Here is an 18,088-nt window from a genome sequence, read left to right on the forward strand (position 1 = left end):
GGAATTCATCCAGAGCTGCCATCTAATTTTTGTAGAACATTTGCATAACTTAGAAGTAACTAAAACTATTTTTAACACCTATATATGACAGTTGAAAGTAACTGTTTGAACTAATTAGCATAATTTGCAAGTAGCAGCTGCATATGTGTTAAACAGTTACTTAAAATTTACTCTATGAAAGTTATTTTGGGAAGAGTACTGTCTGGAAAGAATCAGTAAAGGGGGGTGACTAGAACAGTGATTACTTTGAAATGCTCCCACTGGTACACAGAAGAAAGAAAGCTGCTAGTGGCAGTTCAAAAGGTGGGCTGATGACAGATGATATGTTATTTTCTTCAAAGGGGAGAGAATACAGAATTTCAGAGACCTACTTTGTAATGAATTTTTTTAAAATTCTAGTCAAGAAAGAGACATATTTATTGCCAAATCCATGAACTTTTTTATAGTTTAAGTGTATATACATCAGTAAATGGCACCCATTTGTAAAAGATACATAAACAATAGAAAATAACCAATGTGTTGCAATTGAGTACTTGGGAATGCCTTCCAGATCTCAAGAGGTATGTGACTTACAGTCTTAGGAAATTGCCTGGGCCACTGAGAGGTTAAGGGACTTGTCCAAAGTCATATAGTTAGTATTAAAGACAGGTTTTTAAACCAAGTCCTCTTGACTTCAAACACTGAATTCCATCCTCTATACCATCCTATTTCTTTTTTTGTTTGTTTGGTTGTTTTTGCAAGGTAGTGGGGTTAAATTGACCTGCCCAAGGCCACACAGCTAGGTAATTATTAAGTGTCTGAGACTGGATTTGAACTCAGGTACTTCTGACTCCACGGCCAGTGCTCTATCCACTGTGCTACCTAGCTGCCCCCACCCTATTTCTCGATAAAACTACACTTTTAAAAACTGCTCATTTTGTTATGATAACTTATGAGTTTTTGCAAGCTAGTTGAAAAAGTACCAGGAAGAATATTACACATTTAATTGTAATTAATGTGCTTGGGATAATGGTTTGAGAAACTGGAATGGTAAGCCTAAAAATTCATTTGCATTGCAAATATGCTTCCATTAAAATTATCAGAAAACCTAATAACATTGTTCTTGCTAAGGAGCCCAAAATTCACAAAATATGTCATATTCCAAAAATCTTTGAAGATAATTCTTAGGATATAAAAAAAAATTGGGGAATACCAAAAATAGCCAAATCTAAGATACTTCTATATTAATCTAGAGCTTCAATATACTGGGTATAGCTATAGAAAGAAACACTAAACACTGTGCAATACTGGCCCTGGAAAGTTATTAATGCAGAGGTTTATGATGGTGTAGGCTAGCATTGTCCATTCATCCTCCACTACAATGGACATTAATTGATAGAGCTGAAATATTGAACTGGAAAGAGCAAACTGATTTCTGGTTAGCAAGTTTAGGTGTTTTTCCTTCTCTTGGGTTGGAATTTGAAATAAGAAAACAGGGGAAATGGATCTGCTTTGAAAACTAGCATAATTTTGAATTTTTAGAATCAAAAATAGATTTCTATCATTTTCAGAAAAAAGAATGTGGTATGACATATGTTTGCCCTAAATAAGCAAAAAAAGATTCAGGGAGGGGGTCACATAATGGGAGACTTAAACGTATTGGATCATGTTCTCTATCTGCTAAACCCTTTTGTTCATTTGGTTTTTTGTTTTAATTTATTAGCATTTGTTCTTTAGAATGGAATAAAAATGTTATTCCAGAAATCATTCACTTGTTGGGGAAAAAAAAAGAAAGTACTACAATTAGTTAGAAATACTGAGAATTCCTTTAGTTTATTTTAACTTGCCTTTGGGACACTAATCTTCAAATAACTTTAAAAAATAATTCAGGGGGCGGCTAGGTGGCACAGTGGATAGAGCACCGGCCCTGGAGTCAGCAGTACCAGAGTTCAAATCCAGCCTCAGACACTTAATAAATACCTAGCTGTGTGGCCTTGGGCAAGCTACTTAACCCCATTTGCTTTGCAAAATAATAATAATAATAATAATAATAATAATAATAAGTCAGAATAACATGCTATAGTACATGCAATAGAATTTTATAGCTAAATATTTTGCATTCATGAGATCCAACAGTTAATCAAATTGCAATTGTACAATATTGAATTTTTGCAGTGAGGGAAAAAAGTGAGATGGTAGGGGATAAGGGACTTGATGGTTTGATATCTCCAGCTAACATGAAAGTTGAATCATAGGGGAAGTCTTTGTTCATTGTAGAGGTCCAACAGGAATGTTTTTTCTTAGTGACTTAATCACATCTGCAGAGGTTCTGCAGATGTGACTATCTATGGAATCTTTTGAAGGAAAAATATATGCTACATAGCATAATTTTGTGCTAGCCCTCCAGGTAGCTGGATAAGTCTATACTTAATGAAAGGTAAGGGACAAAAATTTGTGTCCTGCATATTATAGTAAGGTTCCAATATAATGCCGTTCACATGATTTGTAGAATTGAAGGAGACATTAGAAATTATTTAATACATATTTGTCAATAAATCAAATGTGTAATATGTTAGAGTCTTGTCTGTCTGTGCCATTTATTAATTGCCTGAACCTGGAATAGTTTCCCATGCAGCACTTAAAATCCTATTCACCCTTTAAGATCAAGCCTCCTTAAAGTGCTAGTTCCTGCATGTGTCCTTCCCTTCTCCTAAGCCAAAAATGACTCTTCTTGTCAGTTATCCTGCCTTCCATTTTTTACCACTCATGTACTTTCACAATTTTGTTACTTTTGTGTTTGTCTTCTTTCCATTGGGGTAACATCTCCAACTTTGATATATCACTCATACGTCCCCGCACCTAACACAGGATATTGATAAAGAATTTTCAGAATAGATGCTCAGTAAATATTAAGTGAATTAAATTGAATCTAGGCCAACTTCCTTATTTTACAGATGAGACCCAGAAAAGCTTTATTGAATTTACAATGTAGTTACAGTAAGGGCAGTAAGCACAGGTTTTCCGATTCCCATTCTGCTTTAATTGTAGGTTACCATTTAATTATTTCAGATGACCATATGAATGCACAAACACACTTTCTAATAAAACTCAGAAGTAAATCATAGAAAAAGACTTTGAGGGGTGGCTAGGTGGCACAGTGGATAAAGCACCGGCCCTGAAGTTAGGAGCACCTGGGTTCAAATCTGGTCTCAGGCACTTAATAATTACCTAGCTTTGTGGCCTTGGGCAAGCCACTTTAACACCATTGCCTAGCAAAATCCTTTTAAAAAAAAAAAAAGCAAAGAAAAAGACTTTGAAAAGTTAAATAGAATGAAGTCATTTTAATTCAGAAATAAGAAAAAATAATGTTGTGGATAGAGACTTACACAAGACAATTAGCCATTATAAAATGGGTTTTATTTAAGTCTTCACCTTTAGTAGATCTGTAACATCATCAAAATATACTCAAATTACTATTACAAAAGAATTTAAGAACTCTTTTTATAGTATTCCTCTAAGCCAGAGAATGGCAATTTAAACATCAAAGGAATACCATCAAATGTCACAATTTGTTGAATAACAGAGCCAGAATCCTGGAATTTCAGTCTTAGAAGGAACCTCAGGAAACATTCAGTCTAACCCATGTCCAAAAATGAATTGATTCTACAAACATACTTGGCGAGTGTGATTAGCTTTTGTTTGAAGACTAGTATTCAAGAGGAGCTCTTAGCTACCAAGGCAACCATCCATTCTATTAGATAGCTGTCATTATTAGGAAACTTTTCTTTGAGGCTAAATTTCTCTCTTTTCAGCTTCCATCTATTGTTCTAATTTTATCTTTTGGAGCCAGCCAGAAAAAAAAAAATCTAATTCTTCTATATAATCTTTTAAATAATTGAAAACAATTGTCTCATCTCCCCTATTTTTCCCCTTTTTTTGTTCCAAACTGATTTCATTCATATAGGGAATTCCCTCCACTGTTCTACAGACCTCTAGACAAGTTAACATCAAACCATTATGGAACGTTCTATGGTTCTGGCCTTTTAAGGTTCCTAATCCACCAAATTCTAACATTTATCTCTTTGTTTAGAGAGCAGTTTAAAAGATTTTTAACAATTGCTTTGTTAAAATCTGTTTGAACTATATTTACAACTTTCCATTGATCTACAAATTTAATAATTCCATCATAAAAGGAAATTTGTCTAACCTAGGATGGCCTGTTCTTTTTTTTAAGCATAGAACAAACTAAAGGGCGGTTAGGTGGCACAGTGGATAGCGCACAGGCCCTGGAGTCAGGAGTATGAGTTCAAATCCGGCCCCAGATGCTTAATAATTACCTAGGTATGTGGCCTTGGGCAAGCCACTTAACCCCATTACCTTGCCAAAAAAAAAATAAAATAAAATAGAACAAATGTAATTTACACAATAGAATGAATTCAAGGAAATGAATTACATGTGAACTCATAGATAATCCAGAAAAGCAAATTCCTCCTTCTCTTTTTTTGGGGGGGAAATCTTTTCTTGACCTGTTCTTAAGTCATTCTGGTTCTTTGTTATTATCACTTTCTTTTAGATGATCATTAAAGGTCTCTGGATAATGTGTTCTAGAATATTTTTTCTTTCTCCAGGTATAGGACATCTCTCATTTTTTCAATGAGTTTTTAGATTTTACTTATATTATCTCTCAGTGACATCTACCATTTTTTTCAGGACAGCAAGGACATTAATAACATGGATTCATCAAGGCAACTCTGCTCACTCTTTCATTTTGTTCTTTTCATCCAGTACAAATCTTTTTATTTGGCAGAGGAATTAGAATTAAAGTAGAAATTTAGTAGTTCTGTCTTCCCTCAGTTAACAGATTGAATGTGTAAAGGCTTACTTAGCCCATCCAGTGGGAGAAGCAATCTTATCCCTTCTTTCATCTTTTTTTTTCCAGATCTTAAAAAAAAAACTAACAGCAAATAAATCTTTTTTAAAAAATTCCTTAGATTTTATTCACCAGCATTAACTCCTTGTGAGCTTTGACCCTTCTGCAGTACTGTGCCACATATGTGTTCATCCTCTCTTGCCTCTGCCTTTTTAAAATTCAGGTTGGTTGTGTATTTCCAGCACATTCACAGCTGCCTCCTCAGACAATTGCCATTTTTTCCTCCTCAAAGTTTTTTTCTTAGTGTCTTCAGAATTTCATTCTTGAGAGGTTCCCCTACCTCTTTGGCTGACTTGGGTAGAATCTGAGCCTGTGACATCTGACTGGTCTTTCTGAAATGAACCCAGAGGCTCATGGATCTTAGAGATGGAATAAATTTCAAGAGAATATATGATATATTACTTGCAAGCAAGACATTAACCTTCCCTTAGGATAAGGCAGCAGAGGCCTAGAAGAACCAGGACTTGCTATAGCTCATAAATAGCATAGGCCGCCTAGACCTCAGTGGCCTCTTGCTCTTGGGCTCTCTGAGTCCTGACTTCAAGAACAAGAAAGTTTTATGATTTTAAACATTATTATTAAATATATATGATTTTTTTAAGGTTTTAGCAAGTCAGTGGGAGTTAAGTGGCTTGCCCAAGGCCACACAACTAGGTAATTCTAAGTGTCTGAGGCTGGATTTGAACTCAGGTACTCCTAACTCCAGGGCCAGTGCTCTTATCCACTGTGCCACCCAGCCGCCCCATTAAACAGCTTTTCAAAAGGCATTTTTTATCTCTGCTATAGTGCTCTCCTGGTGCCAAACAATCAATCCAACTAAAGAGCACAACTCTGGGGTAGACAATGTTACTTGTCATCATATCACACAACCCCCTACTAAGCTCTGATTCCCTTTTCTGTCTCAACAGGAAGATATTCCACGACAGCTTGTCTACATTGGTCTTTACCTCTTTCACATTGGTGGAGCTTATCTTTTGAAGTAAGTTATGGGCTTGTTTCCTCTTTAACTCTTTTACTACATTACTTTTAGTAATAGCAATTACCAAACTAATAATTGTTCTATGTGTTTGTTTTCTGTTTTTAACAGTTTGAACCATCTGGGACTTGTCCTTTTGGTGCTGCATTACTTTGTTGAATTTCTGTTCCATATTTCCAGACTGTTTTATTTTAGTGATGAAAAATATCAGAAAGGGTAAGTTCCTGAAACAGCACAAATATTTTAAATCCATACCCAAGTTATTCAGTTTTATATAATTGTCTTCAAAAGCTTAAAATAAAGGGAAAATACCTGATGTTACAAAGTAGGTTAGAATGTGCTTTTTTAATCCCAGGAGAGAAACCATTAATTTGAAAATATTTTAGTTCCTATCATTAAGATTATACTTATAAATTTAAAAATAGACATGTCTACCTTTATAGAAGAAGCAAAAGTATTCAGCAGTAGGACATCCTTGTAAAATGATTAAATTAAAATGCTTTTTGGTAGGGCAAGAGCTAAAACAGTTAAAAAGTCCTGAAAACAGAATTAGAAGGTAAATTATAATGATATAGAGCCTTTTAAAAATCTGATCTATCCCATTGTTCTGAACTAAGGTAGAGAATTAAGTATTTTATTCTCTTTCAGATTTTCTTTCTTTTTTTTTAAGTTCATTTCAGGATTTTTTATCTAGTTTTTACTGTGATCTCATTCTTGTCTCATTTGTATATGTTAGTGAATTTGACTTGTTAAATTTATCTTACAGATTTTCTTTTTGGGCAGTTCTTTTTGTGTTGGGAAGACTTCTGACTTTGATTCTCTCTGTATTAACTGTTGGCTTTGGCCTAGCAAGAGCAGAAAATCAAAAGCTGGATTTCAGTACTGGAAACTTCAATGTGTTGCCTGTCAGGTACAATATATTTATTCTTAGCTCTGTCATTTGATCCATACCAGAGAAACAAGTAAATTTGGGGACTTGGTTCACAATAGGGGAGAGAAACATTGATGCATATTAAATTCATATCTCTGGCAAGTTCATAAATCCTATATCAGGGTAGAATGGTCCATATATTTAACTCAAAGAAATAAAAAATGATTAATTGAAAATTTGTTGTAGTGTTTTACATCACCATAGTTGGATGGGTGTTTTGGGTTTTTTTTATTTTTTAAATAGAATAGCATTTAAATAGAATATCAATAGAATGGCATTCAAAGCCCTGCATAACAGAACCCCCCCCCCCCCCCCCCCCCCACCTTTCCTGTCTTCTTACACTTTTTACACTTTATTCCCTGCCCCATACTCAAAGATTCAGTGACACTGGTTTCCTGGCTATTCAACAACCTCCATCTCTCTGTTCCAGGCACCTTCTCTGGCAGCTGGCATGCCTAGAATGTTTTCCTGTTCCCACTCCACCTCCTGGCTTCTTTTAAGCCCCAACTGAAATTCCCATATTTTATAGAACATCTTTGCCAACACATCTTCATACTAGTGCCTTATTTCTTTTAGTGATTTTCTATTTATCTTGTAGATAGATTGTACATGTTTGTCTGCTTATTGTTGCCTCCCTTTAACTGTGACCTCCTCAAGGACAGGGACAGTTCTTTTGCCTTTGTTTGTATCTTAGCATTGGACCTGACACTTACTGAATACTTACTTATTGACCAGATCTAAACATTGAAATTAACACTGTCAAAGAGGTCCCTGTTTAGGCTCCATTCAATCATATGTTCATTTGCTTTTTTACCTGCTGGATCAGCCAGTACATAAAATAATTAAGAGTATTTTAATAAGTGATTTTGCTCTAATCACACCAGAAATGTCAAAATTTTCTTCATTTGATAAAAAAGTAAATAAGAAATAACTCATTTGACAAAGAAGTAAAACTATTTAGAACCCACTGGGGAGAAATAAAGACAATTTTGTCCAGGCATATGATAGTATAATGTAATCTAGCCTCTTCTTGAAGCTGAAACATAGATTTTCCTCTTAATAGTTTATTTTTTGGTCCTATTATGCTCTAATATTTTCTGTTTATTTCTAAATCTGTTCACAGAATTGCTGTCCTTGCATCAATTTGCATCACTCAGGCATTTATGATGTGGAAATTTATTAATTTCCAGCTTCGAAGGTGGAGAGAACATTCTTCTTCTCAACCTCAGACTGTGAAAAAGAAATCTACAATAACTAAAGGCAGGTCTTCTAGAAAAGAAAAAGGTTAGTATTCCCCCTTTGAGTAAAAGACTCCTTGAAGTAAAAAGGAATGTGAAACAGTAATTGTGTTTCTCTTTTTAAAAAAACTTCTAGGGTGCATGAAATATGATGTGGCACCATGGTTCAAAAAGGTCCTCCTTTGTTTTTAATTTTACTGCCATGGCCAGGGGGTGGGAGGGTGGGTGGGGGAACAATTCCTCTCACCAAAGGCTTTCCCTGAGTCCTACCCTTCACTCTACTTTCAGTGGCTTTATTTTAGTACATTGCTCCAAACCTTGATACATTGCTGTCAACCCAATGCATTGATTTTTCCTGTTCAATTTTTTTTTACCAAGGTGTACAAAATCTCATTAGCTTCAGGTTTAATTGTATTTCATTTTACTGCTATTGAGGCTACTATGGTTTAAATATAAAAATATTATAAAGAGATTTGGCTACAAGACCCATTTGATCCATTTTTTTCATTGGTTTTTATCTTTTTAGTTCCCCTTTCTGGTTTCTGGAAGAATGAGATTCATTTCTCTCATTTCTTCTCTTGTTCTTTTCATACTCTATACATGTGATCATACCCAAATGGAGATTTTATCATTTATACCACTTGTTACTAGGATAAGATTTTGATGACCTTGAAATGCTCTATTAAGTAAGGGCTTTTACTATTTTCTTTGTTCTCCTAATCTGTGCCTCAGGCTTCCTTTTTTAGGTTTTTGCAAGGCAGATGGGGTTAAGTGGCTTGCCCAAGGCCACACAGCTAGGTAATTATTAAGTGTCTGAGACTGGATTTGAACCCAGGTACTCCTGACTCCAGGGCCGGTGCTTTATCCACTAGACCACCTAGCCACCCCTTCTTGGCTTCCTTTCAAAACTATCCTGACATTGAAGTCATGTCCTGAACCTCATGGCTGATAGATGTACCCCTAGCATTGGTCCTAGGAAGACCTATCTTTGCACTATTCCTTGTTTATCTCCTTTAATGCATTCTAGAGTTCTCTCCTTTGCCTGTCCTAGGACAATCTAATCCAAACTCCAGCACTCAGCCATCTTGGTTAATCATATTTGCATTCTTTGTCCTTCCCATCCCTACAGCCTGGATCATCTTACAGCTAATCTCTTGCCATTCTGGTATCTAACCCTAAATCTTTCTAGCCCATATAGTTCCTCACTACTTACTGTCATTGATACAGTTCACATTTGCATTTTCTATACATGTGATCATACCCAAATAGAGATCTTATCATTTATACCACTTGTTACTAGGATAAGATTTTGATGACCTTGAAATGCCCTATTAAGTAAGGGCTTTTACAAATACATTTCCTATTTATTTTTGGAATGTTTTTAGGATCTCATATTTATTAACAAACATAATTCTGGTTTATATCCAATGTATTGGATTGTTTTGCTTGACTATTCTTATCTGTCATAAGGGAAGACTTCTACTGAGGAGGTGGAGTTGGTGAGTTAGTGATACAGAAAGAAAAGGGGAAAAGAACATCAACAAAACATTAAAAACATAGATGAGGCCACAGGGAATTTCATAAAGGGCATGTGAAAGCAAATTTTTTACTATCATGTATTTAATATTCATCTTTTAGAAAAATTGCACAGCAGGTCAACTTTTTTACACTGTTTTTCTGTTTTTGTTTGTATATTAAGTGCTAATGCTGATTCATAATAAAACAAGAGTCCAACATTTATCTTTTGCATTAGGGCTCTCAAAAGTTTTTATGACTGAATTTTTCTTTAAGATTACAGCTATTTGAAAGAGTAAAACTTGATACAAGTACAAATTCATTTTGATAGAAACTGGCTTCATTGTTTTATTTTGAGGCAATTGGGATAAAGTGAAACACAGCTAGGAAGTGTCTCAGGCTATAGTTGAACTCAATTTTAAATGACAGGGGTCTGGATTTGAATTCAGGTAAAGTGTTCTTGGAAAAGTTATCGTTTCACTAAAATTTAAGATTGGTAGATTGTTTCTTAAAGAGCCTATATTTTGAAGGGCAGGTAGATACTGCAGTGGATAAAGCATCAGCCCTGGGGTCACTGAGAACCTGAGTTCAAATCCAGCCTGAGCTACTTCCTAGCTGTATTTCATACTGTTGTGAAAAAAGTCATAACTGAATTTTTCTTAAGGGGGGGGAAGCAGGTTTTATTGGACTGCTCCTTGAAGTAGATATTAGAAGCAATCCTGAAGTAGCTGATTATTAACCTTTCAGTTTTTTGCTTATTGAATGAAGGTAACACTTAACATTTAGGTGATTTGGAGAGAGTGAGGTTCTTCTGGTTTCACTCCTGACTCTGCCACTTAGTAACTCTGTGACCATCAATGAGTTACAGATTCCCTAAGTTCCAGCTTCCTCTTCTGTCAAACTAGAATTATAAGACATAATACCTAAGGGGATTTTTGTGATAATTTAATTGAAATGATAATATGAAGGCACTAATACAATTTACAAGGAAAATCCAAAATTAAAGTTGAAGTCTTTGTACTCTTTTCTAGGAAAGGTTATTACTTGATGTTGAGGTCTTAAGAGATAGGATAGTAAAATGAAAAGGCATTTTAGACTGGTTGGGAGATCTGGGTTCTATTTCAAGCATTACCACTAATTATGTTATCTTGGGTCAATTACTTAGTCACTCTTTGCCTCTGTTTCCTCATTTATGAAATGTATTGATTTCCAAGCAGCAATTTTCAATGAAGTGTCTCTTTATAGAGAAAAAAATGAATAAAGAGAGAAGTTCTTTTCATAAATCTTTTTATATTTTACATTTCTTTTAAGGGTATAAAATACAACTCTGCTTAACTTCATTTCCTTTTCTTTTTAAACAGAATTGTAAATATTATCTGCAATATTTGTTTTATAGCAGGTACTTCAAATTAATTAAATTACAATATTTAACCTGCTAGTAAGATGACATTGGTTCCAAATCACAGGTAATTCAAAGGAATCCACAAACAGGAGAAATTCTTATAGCTGAGATGGTAATTACCAATGTGGAGACTAGTTTTAGGGAGTCTTCCAAAAGCATTGCTGGAGGTTTTTCTGAAGGAAAATAAAAGAATTTATTTCTTTACCATATGGTTATATAATCTTAGAACTAGATAGCACCTTAATCTTCTAAAGTAAGATCTCTGTCTTGTTATGGCTCAGTGTCAGCTGACTCTTGCAGGAAATTGCCTGGGTTTTTTTTTTTTGTATATTTAATATGAAGAACTCTTACAACCTCTCATCTACCCTATTTTTTTATCCCCTTAACAATTATTATCCTTGAAACAAGTCAATAAATACTGTTAAGAGCATAAAAATGTTTCCAAAACTTTTATCCATTAAATCCTGGTGTTTTCTGTTTTTTGTGGATAGGAATTTGGGGGGATGTATTCAAGTGCAACAGTTTCATACCCAGCACCGGCCCTGGATTCAGGAGAACCTGAGTTCAAATGTGATCTCAGACACCTGATAATTACCTAAAGATATGACCTTGGGCAAATGACTTAACACTTTTGCCTTGCAAAAACCAAGAAAAAGAAAAAGAAAATTTTCATACCCAATAAGGCCTAATTAGCTATTTTGCTGAGTTGAAGAGAACAAGAATGATGAATCAGGATATTGAGCTGTCTTCATCCTGACCTGGGCACAAAAGAGACACTGTGTATGCTGCAATATTATCGTAGCTCTTATCACTCTTCCCCTCATAGAAACCCTCCTTGGTAATCAGTAAAGTATAAGTAAATGAAGCAGATCACACATTGGCTCTTTTTCACCGTATATCTTTTTCAGCACATCTAGTTTATCCAAGAAGTGCAGTGCATAATTCATCATCTGTCTTCTGGTATCCTAGTTATCCTTTGTATTGATTGAAGGCTTTCAAAGTACAACTTTGTTCCACTTTTCCTTAAAGTCTTGTTGGCATATGTATCCTAGTGCCCCACCCCATTGCTCCTGACACATCCAGTGTCTGACACACTTCATACTCATACTACCAATCCTTTCCTCTTCCCAATTGTCTGGCACAGTGTGTTTTCTATGTTTTCTATTCCTGTTATACTGTTAACTTTATCACAGTGTATATTTATTTCTCTTCTTTTTTTTTGTTTTTGTTTTTTGTTTTTACAAGGCCGTGGGGTTAAGTGACTTGCCCAAGGTTCCTCCCACAGCTGGGTAATTATTAACTTCTGAAGCTAGATTTGAACTCGGGTCCTCCTGACTCCAGAGCCAGTGCTATAGCTACTGCACCACCTAATGGCCCCACACAATGTATCTTTCTCACATTCATACCTTTACCTCCACACACACACACATACAATGTCAAGACATATTTATGCAGTGTCCCTCTATTTTACTTCAGAATTTTTCCAACCTTACAAAATTGCAATGACTATCTGAAATTAAAGTAACTTTTAGCTAACTATAGCCTTCCTTCAAATTGCTTTCTTAGTTGTACTTAGCTAGTACAATGACTTTATATATACATACATATATGTATATATGTATGTATGTTATGGATCCCTTGATCTTTGATTGAAGATTATTGTGGAAGTGATTCTTATGCTGGAATGGGGTGAACCTTTGAAAACTGTGTATAATAGACCACGAAAGGTTATCGTGTATATTGAACCCAACCAGCAAAAATAATCCACTACTGCAAAAGTTCAGATTGCTGACTGCTGAGATGTGTGTTAAGATGAATTATTTTCTGAGGAAGGTAGACAGATCTGCTTGGGATGCATAGGAAAGATTATCCCTGGTGACACTGTTCAGGGAGAAACCAGAACTGTGGGGAAATCTCAGCTTGCCACAACACAAGACAGATAATAGTTAATTATGTTGTTATATCCCAGTGGACCAGTTGGGAAGCACTAATACATAATATGTGGTAGGTGTTGCTATTCAACCATTATATTTGTTGATGCCAAATAGTTCTTTTAAAAAAAACTTGAGAGAAGTGAGGCAAAATTACACTAAAATTTCTCTCTCAGACTCTTAAAAAATTAGTCATTCTGGATAAATGAATATATAGAATAACTGAGAATCTATCCTTCATGTCAATTTTTTCCCTAAATTTTACATTTTGTATTGTAAAAGTTTTCTAAAAGTGATGATGTTATCCTCTGACTTCTTAGTCTATATTAAGGTAACCTCTTCAATGGGAAGGTTCAGATAGGTGCCATGGATGGTGAGTTGAGTTCAGAATTATGTTGGAAGAACGGATCATAAACCTAGAAGTGAGAGGCCATCAGTCCAATCCCTTCATTTTACAGCTGAAGAGAATGAGCTCAAGAGCGATAGATTAGGAGATTTGCCTCAAGTGGCACAGTGGGCTTTGATCCCAAAACTCCTTTCTTTCCACTGTACTCTACTGTGATGATCAAGTTATCATTAAAAATATTTATTATTATTGTAGCAAGTTATAACTCAGAGATGCTTTTAGGATAGCAAGGCTGTCATGCTCTTTGTGAGGCAACCCTCCAAAGTGGATAGTGTTGGATCTGGAAGATCTGGGTTGAAATCCTTTAACACTTAGTAGTGATAATAAGAAATGATAAGCAAGATGCTCTCAGTAAAACCTGGAAAGACTTAAGGCAGCAAATGCAATGGGAACTGTACTATATACAAAGTAACAGCAATATTGTAGGATGATCAGCTGTGATTGACCTACCTTTTCTCAGCAATGCTGTACCCCAAGGTAACTGAAGTATTTATGCTAAAGAATTCTATTCATCCCAAAGACAGAGCTGATGGAGTTTGAATATAGACTGATGCCTGCTAATTTTTTTTTTTTTTACTTTATTTTTCTTGAGGTTTCTTTTTTTGGGAGGAGGAAAAGAAGAGTCTATGTTTACTTTCACAACATTTTTATGTAAATTTTTTGCATGGCAATACATTTTTAGTGTCTATCAAATGGCTTGTTTTCTCAATGAGGAGGAGTGGGGTGAGAAGAAAAAATTCTGAAGTCAGAGTTTTAAAATGAATGTTAAAACTTGTTTTTACATGTAACCAGGGAAAAATAAGATAAAATAATAACACTGAGTTGCTATGGCCTCTTTGGCAATCACATAGCTTCATCTGTAGATTGGAGAGAATATGAGCAGTAAAATGCTTTGTAAATCTTAAAACCTAATGTAAACATGGACTATTTGTATTTTTATTAATCCTTGCACCAAATAGTACTAATTGCTATTTGTTTAAATTTCTTCATCTTTTTTATAGTTTTTCTGTTTCTTGTTCTCATTCCTCATGTTCAGTATGCCTGTCCTCAAATCCCCAAAACCTTCTCTACCTTCAGACTTGATGAAAAGCTGGGGGAGCAGACTGTGTGAGGTCTCTCCTGGTTGTTTCCTTTTGACTGCATCAGTCAGTTTGCATAAAGAGCAACCTTTTTTCTTTATTTTTTTTTTGTTATTCTAATAAATAAGTCTCTGTTGAATTACCAAATGATATAATACATATTGACTGAAGCTAAGTCCATTCCTAATAGTTATGTTAATTACATTTTTACAAATGAGTAATAATAATTATTTTCCATTTTCAGAAAATGGTGTAAATGGAACAGTAACTTCAAATGGAGCTGACTCCCCCCGTAACAGGAAAGAGAAATCCTCATAACTGAATTTTATCAAATTAAATGACTAATGTCCCCAAAGAAATCTGCTTTTTACAATAAGGAGTTCTTCAGCACTAGACATCATTCTGATCCTAAAAATACAGTTCCTGCTCTTTGATTCTTGCTATTCTTGTATGATTTCACGCATCTTTTTTTATGGGCAGTTATGGGGGGAGGGTGATTTCTGTGAGGGAGAGAAACATTTTGGCTTAGACTAAGCTACCTATCTTCAGAATAATCAAGGGACCATCATATCTGTTTTTTTGTTTTTTGTTTGTTTTTGTCTTTTTTAAACTTTTTGTAATAATTTGGAATAATTATTTAAATTTCACATATTAAAGATCAGTTATTCCAGTTAATGTTCCCACCTAATTTTTTTTATGATCTTGGCAAATAGCCAGTTCTAACAAAATTGTACTTTCTTTTTCAGTTCTCTTTACGATCAATATGAAAGTAGATAAAATTGGACATCAAACTTTAAATATGTTTTAAATAGTCTCTGATTTTTAGGAGTATTATTTTAGTAGAATTACATTTGGAAACCTGATTTATCAAACCACCAAAATAGTTGCCAGTGTTGCATACTGATAAGGTTGGAAATAAACACACCTATTCGTGATTGAATTATATCAGGGCATATTGCCAATATTGGATTGAAATTTCTTGGATGTATATGAAACTAAGTCTTTTTAAGCAAAGTCTTTAAAAGGGTATCAAAATCATTTACAGAGTGGACAATAAACTACAGAAAGCTAAATCAGCAGCCCTTTTAATAAATAAAAAAGTTCATCAAAAATTACTTATAGTGGGGCTTTTCAAGTTCAGTGTATCAATGCTTTTTTGGTGTGCAAAACCCTTTTGGAAAACGCTGTCTACTTGATCAATATTGAACAGAATGTCATATTTACATATAGTATATATACTATGTGCACTTAATTCAAAAAGGAATTGAAAGTTCAGGTAGATGAACAGTCTTATGAAAGACAATGATTTATGTTATAACTTTAGTTTCAGTTCCATCATTAATTGAGAAACATTTATCTGTATAAAACATATTTTTGGATAAAATATATATATATATTTGTATCTTTACAGAAAGGCTATAAAAGCATTTGAGTAAAATATTTGGTTCCCTTTTCTATAATCATCTTTTGAAATCCTTATAGCTGTATTTGATTTTTCTTTGTCTTTCCCATACATATATTGTTCCTTTGGTGTTCATATCTTGTCCCTATTTCTTACTATTATCAGAAAAAATTTAAATGTTTGTGCCTTTTTAGTGTAAAATTTGCAGACAAAAAAAAAATGCTTTCATTCCCTGACTACCCTGTTAAGAGGTCTGCAGTTGAAGTGGCCATGCTGCTAATATGTCATGCTTTCAATTTTTCACAGCTATTGACCCACTTCTAGAAAAAGGGGGTCACCCTTTGTAGCATTATGGAGTTTAGGGGAACTAGATTGTTCCAGTTACAAACTGTCATCAATTTGAACTATACATTGAGAAACCCAGCAAAAATAAAGATGTTTTTACTTTCACAATTAGTATTCTGTATCTTTGTTCAACGAGTATGAAGGTTTTATTTTTTTTTTATTAAGTTTTAAAGCCATCATAACATTATTGCCATAAGGTTGAGTTGGTTTTTAGTTTTTTTGACATGCATCTTGAAACTACACTAAGCAACATTTATATTCCAAGAGGAGTTTCTGTCCACAAAAGTGCCAGAGTATGCACACACCTGCACATGTCCCAACTTTCCCTTATAACAATGAAAAAAAAAATTAAAACTAACTGATAGCCAGGTGTCTGACAGCACAACAGATGTTTTCAGAGGTAAATTAATAATTTTATTGGTAGACTTGTCTGTGTTTCCAAATGATTAATTTACTCTTCACAGCTGGGGCCACTGAGCACTCTGCCACAGCTTTAGAAACAGCCCAGAAGGATGGCTCTGGAAAAAACTTAAGCAATGATAATTGAGAAGAGAACTTTTACAGAGATGCCCCCTTAGAAGTATGTATGTTGGTCTGGTGACAATGAATTACTTTGTCATGAAAACTTAAAGAGGGGCAGCTAGGTGGCACAGTGGATAGAGAAGTGGTCCTGGAGTCAGGAGGACCTGAGTTCAAATGCAGCCTTGGATACTTAATTACTTAGCTGTGTGACCTTGGGTGAGTCACTTAATCCCTTTGCCTTAAATAAATGCTTAAGAGTCAACAAAGTTCATAAAATAAATACATGTCCTTTGGAATTATTAAAAAAAGAAAACAAAAGAGCATGTCAAGAGTTACAATTAAGGAAAATGAGTCTAGAGGCATTGTTTGAAGAATTAAAAGCAAATGAAGGGATATTTGACACAAGACATGTTTAGAATACTGTTGTAATAATCTCAGCATAGATAGAAACACTAAGCACTCAACTCAAGAGAAGCAAGCAGAAGACTTAACATGTATAAAAGTGAAGTGAAATGAATTTGAAAAGCAACATGCATAATGATGACAGAAATGGAAACTGAGAGGGGAAAAAAGAATTTTATATAACAGTGACTAAGTTTGTGGTCTTAAAAGATAACACTATCCATCTCCTTTACAGAGATGGAAGACCATGGGTGTAGAACAGTTGTTAGACTGAGAAATAGAGCTTCATAGTGATTTAGAAAAACATGTGTGTGTGTTTATAAAGAGTTATTCAATGAATACACATATTTAGGATTCTAGTGAGGAGACCTTTGAGATGTGTGTCAACCTCTAGCTATTGCAATAGTCCAGGCATCATAAGAAACCCTACATCGGACTATAACTATCAAAAAAAGAGGGAGCCTTTAGGAGATAAGTGAGGATAAAATCAATTGAACTAAGCAACAGATTGCATATAGGGGAGGAGATAAGTAGCAACTGATGATGACACCCAAATTGTGAGCTTGGGTTAACTGGTAGGATAGTGGTACAGTATTAGAGAAGCTAGGAAGAAGGGTGGGGAGTGGGGAGGGGTGGGAATAGAACGGGAAAAATTTTATCAGCTTTTCCACATCCCTCACCTATACCTTCCATGGGGTTCATCTATGCCTGCCCTCTCCCTGACAATGCACCTCTGGCAGAAGACAGGTATATCATTATAACCTTGGCAAAGATAATAGAGTGGTTTTCCATTTCCTTCTCCAGCTCATTTTACAGATTAGGAAACTGAGGCAAACAGGGCTAAGTGACTTGCCCAAGATTATCCATCTAGTAAGTGTCTGAAGGAAAATTTGAATTCAGAGCTTCCTGACTCTGCGCTCAGTGTTCTAATAAAAAGTACCTAGCTATCTGCTACCCTGCCTCATTTCAACTCCATGGACCAAGAAGCCCCTCTCAGGTTAGGCTCATCATTTCTAATCATGCTACTATC

At 34.9% G+C, this 18,088-nt stretch overlaps 1 protein-coding gene across 3 annotated transcripts in view; it reads left to right on the plus strand.

Moving 5' to 3' along the window:
* TRAM1 (translocation associated membrane protein 1) overlaps positions 1-17,677 on the plus strand; it is a 42,324-nt gene extending 24,647 nt beyond the window's left edge. For 2 of the 3 annotated variants that reach the window (XM_074206873.1, XM_074206874.1), the window contains 5 exons: positions 5,818-5,888; positions 5,997-6,101; positions 6,652-6,795; positions 7,940-8,100; positions 14,632-17,677. In XM_074206873.1, the coding sequence (XP_074062974.1) occupies positions 5,818-5,888; positions 5,997-6,101; positions 6,652-6,795; positions 7,940-8,100; positions 14,632-14,705 (555 nt within the window). In that variant the 3' untranslated portion in view covers positions 14,706-17,677. The remainder of the gene's footprint in view (positions 1-5,817; positions 5,889-5,996; positions 6,102-6,651; positions 6,796-7,939; positions 8,101-14,631) is intronic. The other variant, XM_074206872.1, reaches the window with a different exon arrangement.
* Positions 17,678-18,088: the final 411 nt, after the last annotated feature.

This window comes from Macrotis lagotis, chromosome X, assembly GCF_037893015.1.
Source record: "Macrotis lagotis isolate mMagLag1 chromosome X, bilby.v1.9.chrom.fasta, whole genome shotgun sequence".
Lineage (NCBI taxonomy): Eukaryota > Metazoa > Chordata > Mammalia > Peramelemorphia > Peramelidae > Macrotis > Macrotis lagotis.